Source organism: Cherax quadricarinatus, chromosome 7, assembly GCF_038502225.1.
Source record: "Cherax quadricarinatus isolate ZL_2023a chromosome 7, ASM3850222v1, whole genome shotgun sequence".
Lineage (NCBI taxonomy): Eukaryota > Metazoa > Arthropoda > Malacostraca > Decapoda > Parastacidae > Cherax > Cherax quadricarinatus.
Window position 1 is genome coordinate 58,048,604 of NC_091298.1, and position 15,508 is coordinate 58,064,111.

Below are 15,508 nucleotides of genomic sequence, written 5' to 3' on the forward strand. Positions count from 1 at the left end.
TAATAAGGAAGCGTTCAGGACCCTGTACACTGTGTACGTTAGGCCCATATTGGAGTATGCGGCACCAGTTTGAAACCCACACCTAGCCAAGCATGTAAAGAAACTAGAGAACGTGCAAAGGTTTGCAACAAGACTAGTCCCAGAGCTAAGGGGTATGTCCTACGAGGAGAAGTTAAGGGAAATCGACCTGACGACACTGAAGGACAGGAGAGAAGGGGGGACATGATAACGACATACAAAATACTGAGAGGAATTGACAAGGTGGACAAAGACAGAATGTTCCAGAGATGGGACACAGCAACAAGGGGACACAGTTGGAAGTTGAAGACACAGATGAATCACAGGGATGTTAGGAAGTATTTCTTCAGCCACAGAGTAGTCAGGAAGTGGAATAGTTTGGGAAGCGATGCAGTGGAGGCAGGATCCATACATAACTTTAAGCAGAGGTATGATAAAGCTCACGGTTCAGGGAGAGTGACCTAGTAGCGACCAGTGAAGAGGCGGGGCCAGGAGTTAAGACTCGACCCCTGCAGCCTCAACTAGGTGAGCACACACACTCACACACACACACACACACACAGGGCCAGGAGCTGAGTCTCGACCCCTGCAACCACAATTAGGTGAGTACACACACACACACACACTGTGGATGTGTGTGTGTGTGTTTCTGTGTGTACTCACCTAATTGTGTTTGCAGGGGTCGAGACTGAGCTCCTGGCCCCTTCTCTTCACTGACCGCTACTGGGTCCTCTCTCTCCCTGCTCCATGAGCTTTATCGTACTTCGTCTTAAAACTATATATGGTTCCTGCCTCCACTACATCACTTGCCAGATTATTCCACTTCCTAACAACTCTGTGGCTGAAGAAATACTTCCTAACATCCCTTTGGCTCATCTGAGTCTTCAACTTCCAATTGTGACCCCTTGTTTCTGTGTCCCATCTCTGGAACATCCCGTCTCTGTCCACCTTATCTATTCCACGCAGTATTTTGTATGTCATTATCATATCACCCCTGACCCTCCTGTCCTCCAGTGTCGTCAGACCAATTTCCCTTAACCTTTCTTCGTAGGACATTACCCTCAGCTCTGGAACCAGCCTTGTTGCAAGCCTTTGCACTTCTCTAATTTCTTGACGTACATGACCAGGTGTTAGTTCCAAACTGGTTCTGTGTGTGTGTGTGTGTGTGTGTGTGTGTGTGTGTGTGTGTGTGTGTGTGTGTGTGTGTGTGTGTGTGTGTGTGTGTGTCACTAACTACATTGTCATTTAATGTCAAAAAATCGGAATATTTTTTTTCAGAAGACCCAGTATGCCACGGAAAATTCAGTTGTCAGGAGCTCAGAAAAAAAAAAGATTTCCAAAGAATCGAGTGAAAGAAATGCTACAGTCTTGGCAAAGACAAAACGCATTAGAGAATTTTTCTCTGCTTCCATAGTGGAAAACATAGAAGCTACTAATGAAGAACCAGTACCACTACCAGATGATGTTTCTTCTGAGGACTCACCCACATTCTCAAGTACATCTGCAGTAAATAAAAGGAACATCCCAAATCAGGATAGTAAAGGTGATGAATCACCACAACCACATTCTACAGATACTTGTGTTGACATGGACAGTGAAGCACCACTATGTGATTCAGACCCAGCCATGTGGTTTCCTGTCAGAGAAAACCATGTGTAGACATGGACAGTGAAGCACCACTATGTGATTCAGACCCAGCCATGTGGTTTCCTGTCAGAGAAAACCATGTGTAGACATGGACAGTGAAGCACCACTATGTGATTCAGACCCAGCCATGTGGTTTCCTGTCAGAGAAAACCATGTGTAGACATGGACAGTGAAGCACCACTATGTGATTCAGACCCAACCATGTGGTTTCCTGTCAGAGACAAGTTTGTGTCCTTTTGGTCAACTGCCACCATATAGATAGACACAAAGTGTGACACCAAAGATATAAATAAATACACATCGGTAATTATTATATATTGTAGATGGAATATATTACAAACTGAAAATTATAGTCAGTTATTTTTAAAGTCAATAAAATTGAGAAAAATATAATCAGACGTCTTCTTCGAAACGTATTTTTTATTTGAAAACTGCTGTTTAGCATTCATTTTAGTTCATTTCTTATTTGTAATTCAATTTATTTTCCATGTTGAGGGCCCTCCAATCCTAAAGTGTCCCCCCCCCCATGGTCTAAATCCGGTCCTGCTTCTACCCGGCGATCACTTTCTCAAACTGCCTGGCAGATATTCTTATTACGGCCGGTCACTTCCCAATGTGCCTCGCAGGATATAAATAACTTTATATAAGACTTGCGCACTTTGTACCTCCTTATTTAAATATATATTTGCTTTTTGTTAGATCTTACTAATACTAATGGAGTCTATGTACTTCTACTCGTGTTAAAGAGAGTTACATTACACCCTTGTTTTAAATATATATATATATATATATATATATATATATATATATATATATATATATATATATATATATATATATATATATATATATATATATATATATATATATATATATATATATATATTTAAAATAAAGATGTAATGTAACTCTCTTTAACACGAGTAGAAGTAAGTACATAGACTCCACGGGGAGTAGAATGATAGTTATAGGCCTTTCGTGTTACAGTTAACATAGCATCAGGAGCTTGCAGTTGCAGAAAAGAGGAGGATATCCAAACGTATACAATCCCAAAGGACGTCTTCACTTTGGCAAGGTATTTTATCCACAGTGGTATAATACAAACCATTCTGCAAAAATACCCTGACTTTGCTCACTGTAAAATCAAGCATTACCACTGTGTTAGTTACTAGCTGTCAAAGGCACTTGTCAATAAACACTTGGCCTCTTTTGTGTGTATTACTAGTCGTCGAAGGCACTTGCCGATAGACACTTAGCCATGTATATATATGTATGTGTGTGAGTGCGTGGCCAAGTTAATGTTTGCACAAATAACTCAATATGATTGTGACAGGATATAAACACGTAAATAAGTCACTCTGTCTGACTTTTTTGGGTTATCCTAGGTTCTCTACACACATGCTGCTATGTATGATAATTCTATGTAACTGTATTTGTGTATACCTGAATAAACTTACTTATTCTTTACCAGTGTAACTTGTCCAGCTATCAAACTTTGAGACCCGGTTCCTTGATTCATTTTATACCTCTGTAATTCTTTAATTACCACCCACAGGATGGGTATAAGGTGTATTATAAAGATGTTAAACTTAATTTGAGACTCTCTGACCGCGGGATCAAACCCCACCCGTGGTATGGTTTATGTCAAACTTAATTTGGGCAGGTTTGCGATAACAGAACTTCCTGCCCTTCCACTGTCAGGATTAAGGAACCCATTGTGACTTGTTACCCTGTTTCTTTGTGCTACCACTCACAGGATGAGCAGGAGATACACAATGAACTAGCTACTCAACCACCACAATGGAAATAAGTCATTTTGACTCGTACTTACTTAGCCTGATCGCTAAAGCTCTCGCTTCACACGGCGAGGGTCTGCGTTCGATTACCAGCGAGGGTAGAAACATTGGGAGTGTTTCTGTACACCTGTTATCTATGTTCACCCATCAGTAAAATACGTACCTGGGCGTTAGTTGACTGGTGTGGGTCGCATCCTGGGACAAAACTGACCTAATTTGGGCGAAATGTTCTACATAACAAGCGACTTTCTATATAATAGTGTCATTGCTGTCAGCTAGACCTGTATACCTTGTACATGTACTTGTAGTAAATAAAGATATTATTATTATTATTGTTATTATTGTTGTTATTATTATTATTATTATTATTATTATTATTATTATTATTATTATTATTATTATTATTATTATTATTATTATTATTATTATTATTATTATATCCATGTACGTGTAGCTAAATAAAGTTCGCAGAGGCAGACAACATAAGGTGTCAGTGGACCTTACAACCCCAACATGTATAATAAGGTTTGTGTTGTGTTGCCATCAGCAACATTATTATTATTTTTACATTAATGCAAGCTTTAATTTAGGCCCCATACACAATTTTAAACTTTTACAGTGGTTTTTATATAGAACTTCAAAGAAAATTTAACCTAGGGTAACTTAATAAAGTCAAGCAGAGCCCAAAATGCTGTACATAACCAGGGCTTTTCTGGATGTATTATTTGCTGTATAGCCCTTGTGGTTTAGCGCTTCTTTTTGATTATAATAATCTGAAGGTATTCGTTACTCATTCTTTTAAACAATGTATCATGTGGAAATAAACGTGAATTTGAACTTTGAATATGGGGAAGCACTACATTTGTAGAATTTATGCTGTATAGCCCTTGTGGCTTAGCGCTTCTTTTTGATCATAATAATAATAATGTAGAATTTATACCCCTCAAGGAAGGTTCCTTGATGTTGGTGGGGGGCTCTTGATTTAGGGAATTGGATCTGTGCTCCAGTTCCCCGGTGGTCTGGTGGCTAAAACTCCCGCTTCACACACGGAGGGCCCGGGTTCGATTCCCGGCGGGTGGAAATTCCGACACGTTTCCTTACACCTATTGTCCTGTTCACCTAGCAGCAAATAGGTACCTGGGTGTTAGTCGACTGGTGTGGGTCGCATCCTGGGGGACAAGATTAAGGACCCCAATGGAAATAAGTTAGACAGTCCTCGATGACGCACTGACTTTCTTGGGTTATCCTGGGTGGCTAACCCTCCGGGGTTAAAAATCCGAACGAAATCTTATCTTATCTCTTATCCCCCCAGGCGCTGTATAATCCTACGGGTTTAGCACTTTCCCTTGATTATAATAATAATAATGTAGAATTTATGCCTGGGGAGTGAGAGGCAGATTTGATATGGCGAGAGATGCAGCAGTTCCTTGAATCAAGAGCCCTTCACTATCATCAAGGAACCTACCCTGAAGAGAAAAATTAGTTATTATTCTTGTTTAGTAGTTAATGCAAGAATTCATCAATATTCATTCATGTGATGAATAGAGGTTCATTGTGAAGATTGGACAAATTCTAGAGAATTACTTCCATGTATTTCTAAAGTTAAGCAAAATATTGTGGAATCATCACTTATTATGCATGAAGTACATTATTATTATTATAATCATGGGGAAGCGCTAAACCCTTAGGATTATACAGCGCCTGTGGGGAGGGGGATGGAAGGTATTCAGACTCAATTCAGGGAACTGAAGCACATCCAATTCCCTAGTTTAAGAGCCCCTCACCAGCATCAAGGAACCTTCCTTGAGGGGCCATGATGTACAACATATTTCTAATTTGTGTTCTGGCATTTATAACTTAACAATTTATAGCCCAGAATATTGTTCATATTCTTGAAAGTGAAAATAATTTTCACAAAACTACAATTATGTTCTTTGTCAAGAGAACCATTTTTCTTAACTTTAAATTTTTTTAACTATTTTTTTTTATATATATATTTTAACACGTTGGTCATTTCTCCACCAAGGTAGTGTGTCTTGAAAAAGAAATGCTTTCATCATCACTCACTCCATCACTGTCTTGCCAGAGGTGTGTAGATAATATAGTTCAAAAACTGCAAGAGTATCAGCACCCCTCTTGCAGGACAGTGATGAAGTGAATAATGGTGAAAGTGTTTCTTCTTTTTCGGGTCGCCCTACCTCAGTGGGAAATGGCCAATGTGTTAAATAAAAATGTTTAAAGTTAAGAAAAATGGTAAGTATATATGTTTGCATATAGTACGTATACACCCTCTTGGTCAGCCATCTTTGGCTTTAGTTACTGTGATTCCCTCCAGCTCACTAAGTAAGTTTATTCAGGTACAGGTACACACAAATACAATTACATAAATTATCATACATAGCAGCACATGTGTAGATTACCTAGGATAACCCCCCAAAAAAGTCAGACTTATTTTCATTGGGGTCCTCATAATTTGTTAGTGCATAGCCACAGCTTTTTAGATTTCAGTGTGGTTTTTTATAACCACTGGGGCTTCTGCCAGGGCATAAACTGAACTTGTAAATACTGTAATTCTTTTAGCATAGACCAGTTTATGCCTGTTTAATGTGAAATATGCTAGAATTGGTAATCTTTTTTTTATGAGTTCTAATATTAATTGTTTTACTGTGTCTGTCAGTGCAAATAGTGTTTAATTATTGGATATTTTTAATGTGTGCTCGTGGTAATGCATGTTGGGGTAGCATGAACTTTTCATTGTATTGAATGCTGAAAGACCATTGATACCAACACTTTATAAATTTTACTGGCTTCACATTTTTAGACTTTAGGGAGGAAATGAGTGTAATAAGATAGAATATGTATATTTTTTGAATGACCATGGCTCTTCTTGTACGTCTCTACTTTTATTTTTCATAATTATGTATTTTCATAGAGAAACGTCCAGTTGTAGATATGTATTTTGTATCAGTAAATGTGATTTCCTCAGTGCCTTTCCCAAGGTAATACTGTATTGTATATGCTAATTTAGCACAGCAGTTAAATAATATTTTAATACTGTATACAATATATTTCTTTACACTGATATCAATGATTTATCTCATTTCAGGATTCAGGCAGCATAAAATAGCACAAGAAAATGTTTGATGTTGAAACTTTTGAAAAATTATTAATGAGAAAGAGTCTTATAGCATAAACTTCAAATTTAAATTCACTTGTAATAAATGTATACCAGTGTATTTGTATATAAGTACACCAATATTTCAGTAAGAGCATGTGTGATCAGGATTTGCCACTTTTGTCAAATATTTATGAGGTTAGAGCTAGACACTATCTCATTCATTTAGAGCCCAATTTTAACACAGAGAAAATTCAAGGAAGAGTTTATATATTTTTCGAGGCAACTACATCCTGTGAGAAAAAAGGACAGTGTTGTACGCGGAAATGTTTCTGTTCAGACACTGAAGTACAGGACGTAGAAAATGCTTCTGTGCATATCAACCAACATTTAAACTATCATGGCAAGGATAATGAGAGCATTGTATTGGAGGAAAAAACAAAAAATGCTGCTAAGTTCCATTGTGATAACAGTGACGATAACCGTGTGAAAAATAAAAAAAATACTGAAAACATAGAAAGTCAAGATTTTGAAATTATTCTGGACTGTTGTGATATCAGAGTGAAGTGTGTAACTGAAGTGGAATGTAATGGAGTGAACCTTATTCAGTATTTAGATCCTACATATCGCAAAGCATGTGGAATTGCAATTAATTTTTGGACTAGAAGAAATCACATACCTTTACAGTATGCAGTTAATGCTTGGTGTATCAGAATCTGGAAGGAAGGTATAAAGAATGTTAAACAGTTTCCTCAAGCTGTGTGCATTGAGTATGAAACAACCCCTCAAGGAAAATCTCTTCTGTGGAGAAATGACCAAGATGGCAACCCTTGTGTATTTACACCAGCGGCAGCAATAAATAACCGTTCACTTCTCCCTTGTCAGGATCCTCCATCAGCCATGGCTACTTGGCAAGCATGGATTACAATTCCTAAAGAATATTATGTTTCCATGACAGGAGATAATGTGCCAACCAAGTTTGTGGGCCCCATAAATGATTATGTGGAAGACACAAGAACTTTACAGCATATAAGTAAGTGCTGTACTCTTGGCCAGAGTAACCAGGCTGTTACTTTTTGTAGGGAAGGCACTATTGAAGAGGATATTTCTACTGTTTGCATTTATTATTACACAACAATGGTTCTTCCTATTGCTACCATAGCCATTGCAATTGGAAGATGGGAAACAAAAGTACTTCCAACAGTGTATTTTAAAAATTTACAGAAAGTTAAAAATGAAGCAGAGGAAAAAACTGCCAATACGAAATATTCATGTTGTCACTATGAATACCCTTGCCACATGAAAAGTATGCTTTGGAATTATAAGACACCATTAACCATAGTTTATCCACCATCTAGTTTTCTGTTAATAAAGCCCTTGAGCTCCTTTCTTCCTTATGCATTGGAAGCTGCAGTACATCTACTAGGCACATATCCATGCTGCAGATTGGAGCTGGTTGTTCTTCCACCATGTTTTGGAAGTCTGGGTTTGGCATCACCTAATCTTATCTTCTTGTCACCAACTGTTGTTGGAGATGATCCTGCAGCATATATCCGTTTAGCACATGAAATAAGGTAAGTTGCATTGTACTTCTTGTAAAATATAAAATTGCATGTAATTTCACATACTGGCAATTAGTTGTTAGGTGATAGTGATGATAAGCAATTAGTTACTTTTAAAGGCATTCATTGTTGGTAATATACATACTGTACTGTATATTTAACACAAAGTTTACCTTAGAAACAAAAAATTAAAATTTAAATTTCATGAGACTTGTAAATACTGCTGTGGGTAGAGATAATAAAGCACCTTTTACAAAATTTATGGTTATCTTTTTAATTGATTTTTTAAAAAATCTTGATTTACATACTAATCAGTACATGTGTTGTAAAAATAATCATTTATTACTGACAGTGGAATAACATTACATAATGACACCTTGGCATGCTCATTTTAAGGAGCCTTAAATGTTTTAGTAAATCAGACTGCAAATGGGTTACATAAGCAATTCAGATATCAACAGTGACATAATTACACCACTGCTAGCAATGGCTAATCGAGTGTTTACTGCATTTTCATATTGTAAAGGCTAAAATTACCTGAGAAATTACTGTATGTATAAATTTTATTATGCAGTGCTATACCATAGAATTCATTTTAAGGGGTATTGAGGCTGCGCCACCAAAATTTTTTCATTTCTCGTCCAATTTCATTTATTTTTTTTTTTTGTAGAATTTAAATGTTCACTGTTGAGGATATTTAAACGTGATATATTATATATTATACTCATTAACAAAGCTTATTGTCTGTGACAGCCACGCTTGGTTTGGCATCAACATTGGTGCACAGGACTGGACAGAGGAATGGTTGAGCGAGGGATTTGCTACTTACATGGAGGACTCCATCTATGCAGAAGCAGTGCTACTTCATGAAAAGGCTAGACACACTGTTTTAGAGGAAACTTTGTGTCAAAACTCCGAGAGTGAGCCATGTCAGAAAGGATGGGAAGTAGGAGGTGGTAGAGTTAAATCTGTTTCATCTCAAGTCACTAGTAATAATTCGAGTGATGGTGTATTAACAGAGACTGACAACCAGTTAGAAATAAGTTGGAAACATGATGAAAAGTTTAATGATACTGGTAAAGAATGTAATATTGAGAGTTTAAGGTTTCATGATACATTGAGAAATGATATTAATCAAGAATTAACTGTTAAGGACAAATTTATCAAATTATACAAGAAGAGTTGTCCTAGAAACTCGGTTTGCGATAAGAGAAAGAAAAATGATGGTCAAAGTTTGAGAACAAACATGACTTTAATGAACTACACGCAGAAATTTAACAAAGAGGTGTTGGAAGAACTGTCAGATCTTCGAGCACATATACGGTACAGGACACTTGTGTGTGAATTAGAAAATTCCACTGAAGACCTTCAGACTTTAAGGCCTATGCAAGGAGAAAATCTTGTTGATAAAGATGGCATTAATTATGTAAAGAATGGATTGAACCCAGGAAAAACCTTCTTACAAGTACATTATTTAAAAGGTTACTTTCTTTTAAAGTATTTAAGCAAGTTAGTAAGTAGAGCCAAGTTTGATATGATGTTGAAAGAATATGTATCAATTTATCATGGACAGCTTATCTTGTCAAAGCATGCATTGGATCATTTTATTAACTCGTTTCCTGAAGTTTTAGCAAACAATATTACCCAAGAAACTTTATGTAGCATTTGGTTACACCAACCAGGGTTAAATGCTGAAATCAAGGAAATGTATGGAAATATATCCAATAGCTTAGTTTCAGAGGTGACACAACATTTCCATTTTTGGCTAGGTGTTGACAAGTCTAATAGAAGAACAAGCCAAATCATAAAGAAGACTAAGGTACATATTGAAGAATTTATTTTCCCAGACCAATTGGTATTACTCTTTGAGTATTTATTGCAACTACCAAAGATGAGTCATAAGACTTTGGGTGAAATAAATGAGCATTACAACATTGGATCTCAGTGTGGAGATGTTCGTCACAGATGGTGTGAGTTGGTCATCAAGAACAATTATAAAGACTTAAATGAAGTTGAAAGATTCTTATTGGAGGACCAATCGATGGGTGTGTACTTGTATGGAGAACTAATTATTTATAAAAAAGCAAAGCATAAACATCTAGCAGAAAAAGTGTTTCATAAGATCAAAAAAGATATGGATGACAATGCTCGTTTGACTGTATTTTCAATGTTATATGGAGATTAAAATTGGAATTTTCACTTTTACTATATGATATACAAACAAAATTTTACATTTATCCTGCTGTTTTGAATGTACAGTATTTTTTGGTTTAGAAAGACACGTAAGCAAACACTATGATATATTTATTAGAAAACGTTTCGGTCCTGGGACCTTGATCACTTCTAACATACAGAGGTAGAAAGACATTATATATATAGGCGGAGAGTGAGGTGTGAGTGATGCACGTGACCTGAGGAATGTCATAAGAACATAAGAATGGAGGAACACTGCAGAAGGCCTACTGGCCCATGCGAGGCAGGTCCTTATCAAAAACAACCTCTACCTATGATGAGGACGGGTAGACGATGAAATCGTGTGACTCCTGTGTTGCTGGGTTGGTGGTGCTTAAGTATCATGTATGCCAATGTTTTTGAAATTTTGTAGTTTCCAGTGTTGCGTTCTATAGTGTCGGTGACGGCGATCAGTGAGGCTTCTAGGCACCATCGGCATCTGAGGTCTGGTTCGGTGAGAACGAGTTGTGCCTCATTCCAGTTCATCAAATGCCCCATGGAGTCTCTGTGGAGGACACAGGCGTACCTTACATCGTCTCTGTTAGAGGCATTTCGATGCTCATTCAGGCGGACTGCAAGATCTCTGCCTGTCTCACCTACATATTTCTTGGGACAGAACCCACAGGGGATAGTGTAGACGCCTGCTGTAGAAGTTAGAGGTGTGGGGCTGCGTTTCGTAGTGAGGTCTTTGATAGATGATGTGTTTATGGTGGAAACGTTGATGTTACTCATAGCAATATCCAGGCCCTTCTCAACAAGATCAATGCAGTTGAACCATCAATAAAGTTTACACTTGAACTCGAAAATGATGGCAAACTTCCTTTCCTCGACGTTCTACTGTGCAGATCTCCCGACAGTGACAAACTTCTCTTCAAAATGTATTGAACACCTACCAACAAGGATGATCTTATACACTTTTATTCACACCAAGACACCCGCACTAAGAGAGGAGTCCTCATTGGCTTCTTCTTGAGAGCTCTTCGCATCTCCAGCCCTTGTTTTCTAGACGAAGAATGCACTTACATAACACAAGCCTTTACACGTCTTCAGTTCCCATCTTTCTTCATCCGAGACTGCAGACTCAAGGCACAAGCTATCCTCAACAAACCGCCCATGGAACAGCCCGCTAAGCAGTTCATAGTACTCCCATGTGGTGATGTTGCCACGAATACTCGCCGGGCACTTGCTGAGTAACATCAACGTTTCCACCATAAACACATCATCTATCAAAGACGATGTAAGGTACGCCTGTGTCCTCCACAGAGACTCCATGGGGCATTTGATGAACTGGAATGAGGCACAACTTGTTCTCACCGAACCAGACCTCAGATGCCGACGGTGCCTAGAAGCCTCACTGATCGCCGTCACCGACACTAGAGAACGCAACACTGGGAACTACAAAATTTCAAAAACATTGGCATACATGATACTTAAGCACCACCAACCCAACAACACAGGAGTCACATGATTTCATCGTCTACCCATCCTCATCATAGGTAGAGGTTGTTTTTTATAAGGACCTGCCTCGCATGGGCCAGTAGGCCTTCTGCAGTGTTCCTCCATTCTGACATTCCTCAGGTCACGTGCGTCACTCACACCTCACTCTCCGCCTATATATACAGTGGTCCCTCGTTTTTCGTAATTAATCCGTTCCTGGAGGAGCTACTATAAACGAAATTTACGATTTGCGAATCAATTTTCCCCATAAGAAATAAGTATTAAAACAAAAAAAATTTTTACATGAAATATACATGTAGTACATAAACAATACAGTGGGAAATGATGAATGAAACATTAACAGCATAACACTTACCTTTATTGGAGATGATTCTTAGTGTATGGGAGACTGGAGGAGGAGAGAGATTGGATTGTTTACAGTTTGGAAGGGGAATCCCCTTCCAGCAACACCTCAGGTACCAATTGCTTCTCTGGGGTTGCTTCTCTTCACTGTTTCTTAATGCCACTAGGACCACCTTGAGAGTCGCTCTAGTCCTGTCTCGCAAAGTAACTGTGGAGAGAGCTCTGTTTCTGGCATCTCTTTAACACTTCCCTAAAATGGCCCAAGACTTTGTCACTGTACATATTTCTCACCTTCTTTACCACAGGCTTGGCACTAGGAGCTTTCTTTGGAGCCATGGTAGCTTATTTAGTACTTGCAAGCACTAAAATGAGTGGAATATTATGAAATATTTCATAGGAGCACTTGAGGGGACCTTCACTCACTGGTAAACGATGCCAGGCTGGCTGGGTAGGGAGGCCGCCTTGGCTCACACCGTGCGTACGCGTCCTGGACGAACTACTATTCGCGAGTCAACCTATGAAAAGCGAGTCCATGTTTATACGAAAATACCCCTATGATTGGCGAAATTTACGATTGCCGAGAACTACGAAATGTGAGGGACCACTGTATAATGTCTTTCTACCTCTGTATGTTAGAAGTGATCAAGGTTCCAGGACCGAAACGTTTTCTAATAAATATGTCATAGTGTTTGCTTACGTGTCTTTCTAAACCAACTTGTCGGTATTTATTACCAAGGTTTATACCACAGTATTTTTTGTACAGTAAGATGTGGAAATAGATCAAAACCAAGCAATTTTATCTGTTTATTTATCCTTTGTCCATTCTTTCCCTATACTGAAACCGTTTGAATATTACGGCAATACCTCAGTTTAACGGATTTTGGATTCAATGGACAAATATATGGCTGGACAGTAGATAAATGTCTGTTAAATCCAGAGTTGTCCATTATTGTTACAGTCTGCTGGGATTATTATAATAATAAAGAAGTGCTAAACCACAAGGGTTATACATCACAGTCTGCTGGGAAAATTGATTTTAGATTTAACAAAACAGAATTGTTATTGTGATCATGAAAAATAATCTAATCACTCGGATTAAATGGACAATTGTCTTCAACGAACATGCCTTCAGCTTAAGAGCTGTTTTTTTATAACAGTATATTAATTCACAGTACCAGGTCATCTCCAAGTCTTATTTTCTCATCTTCTGTCATGTTTGTTACTACTGCTAGGTACTGATTATTATTATTATAATCATGGGGGGAGCGCTAAACCCGTAGGATTATACAGTGCATGTGGGGGCGATGGAAGGTATTCAGGCTCGGTTCAGGGAACCGGAGCACAGATCCAATTCCCTAGATTCAAGAGCCCCTCACCAGCGTCAAGGAACCTCCCTTGAGGGGAGCTAGGTGCTGAATGACCCACATGGGTATAGAACCTTACATGAAAGTACAGTTACTGTTATATTCAATTTTAGGTCAGCTATTATAATCCTTCAGATGGTGCATAACCCACACGTGTTGAATATAGCTGATCTTAATCCTTAATAGACTTAATCTATTGAGTAGTAGTATATAAGCCCCAGCCCCTCTACCTCAATGCATACATTGAGGTACATAAGTTTCTAATGCAGTTAGGTGTCAGCATGTTAGATCTGAAACCAATCAGAAGAAGTATTCACAAGATATTTCATGGAAACTGATATCCCAATTTCAAGAAAAATGGCAAACAACTTCAAGCCTTCCATTAAGTAAGACATACCAACTTTGAAAGTTTGAAGTAAATCTGGCAGTATCTTAATTTACCCTTCTATGTTAACTGCATATCATACTCTTCCCTCCCTCCTTCATAAGTTCAGATGACTCATTTGTTCTTACCCTCTTCCATGCCCAGAGGTCAATGAATCTGCTACAAACTTGGGCTCTCTTTCTTTAATGTACTTTCAACTGTATTCTCATGCTATGCAATGTGCACCAAGGTTACAAAATCCTCAGAGTAGGATAAGCTGGTTGTTTCCAAATAAAGCAGTCCAATAACATTTACTAGTCAGCCAGCATTTCTGCAGCAATTATATGCTGTTTTAACTTATTACCAATCACTAGAACCAGTTGACTGTTCAACACTTAACATATCCACTTACGAACATTATCAAATTTACACTATCGTTACCAACTTTCTACTGTCGTATTATTATTATTTTAATCAAGGGGGAAGCGCTAAACAAGTAAGATTATACACCGCCTGTGGGGAGGGGATGTGGAAGGTATTCAGGCTTAATTCAGGCAACTGGAGCACAGATCCAATTTCCTAGGTCAAGAGCCCTTCACCAGCATCAAGGAACCTTCCTTGAGGGGTCTACTGTCATAACCAATTCACTTACACATACCTAAATCATAATCACAGCTCAAGTAAAAACTACTCAAAATCCACTTTCCACAATCCATTATCCATGTCCATAAATTGTTCCAAGTCATGAGCATGAGCAAGTTCAGAATGGAAGGAAGGGGGGGGGGAGACCCTGCTATTCAAGCCAAGGGATGGAGTAGGGAAGGGGATGCTGGGTTTTCAGCCAGTCAAATCATGCCCTCAAGGTAAGGTGGCCCAGCATCAGCAGGGCAGCAGTTATATGCAGTACTACTCTAATCACACATTGCAATCATGTACACCACCTCATTCATTTCAAACAGTGTGAAAGCTCTCCAGAAATGACAACCGAAATCCTATCAAACTTTGTACAATAAGATGTGGGGGAAGTATTATTATTATTATAATCAAAAAGAAGCACTAATCCTACAAGGAACAAAGGGAACACTATATACAAAACTCAAGAGGGTCACCAAATAGAACGAATGGAACACGTTAAAGACCTAGGAATAATTATGTCAGCTGACCTTTCTTTTAAGGAACATAACAAGACAAAGATCACGACAGCCAGGATGATGACTAGGTGGGTATTGAGAACTTTCAAAACAAGGGAAATAATGCCAATGGTGACACTTCAAATCGCTAGTGCTCCCTCAATTAGAATATTACTCAGTGCTGACGGCCCCATTCAAAGCAGGAGAAATATCAGACCAGGAACAAATACAGTGGACCCCCAGATAACGTAATTAATTCGTACCAGAGAGAGTGTCTTATACCGAATCTGACTTAATCCGAATTAATTTTCCCATAAGAAATAATGGAAATTCAATTAATCCGTTCCAGACACCCAAAAGTATTAAACAAAATAATTTTTTACATGAAATATACATTTCCCTACACAGAAAACAATGAGACATGTAGAGTAAAACATTACTAAAATGACACTTACCTTTATTAAAGACTTATTGACGAGT

General features: G+C 38.2%; 1 protein-coding gene across 2 annotated transcripts; it reads left to right on the plus strand.

Annotated features, from left to right (window-relative positions):
• Positions 1 to 3,902: 3,902 nt before the first annotated feature.
• On the plus strand, positions 3,903 to 12,965 carry LOC128686869 (aminopeptidase O). Of its 2 annotated transcripts, none has more exons than XM_053774054.2 (3): positions 3,903 to 3,986; positions 6,568 to 8,150; positions 8,892 to 12,965. In XM_053774054.2, exons 2-3 carry the CDS (start codon positions 6,733 to 6,735, stop codon positions 10,321 to 10,323), a joined length of 2,850 nt encoding a protein of 949 aa, XP_053630029.1. In that variant the 5' UTR covers positions 3,903 to 3,986; positions 6,568 to 6,732; the 3' UTR covers positions 10,324 to 12,965. The 2 variants fall into 2 exon arrangements, with proteins under 2 accessions (XP_053630029.1, XP_053630030.1); XM_053774055.2 differs by lacking the exon at positions 3,903 to 3,986 and adding an exon at positions 4,009 to 4,119.
• Positions 12,966 to 15,508: the final 2,543 nt, after the last annotated feature.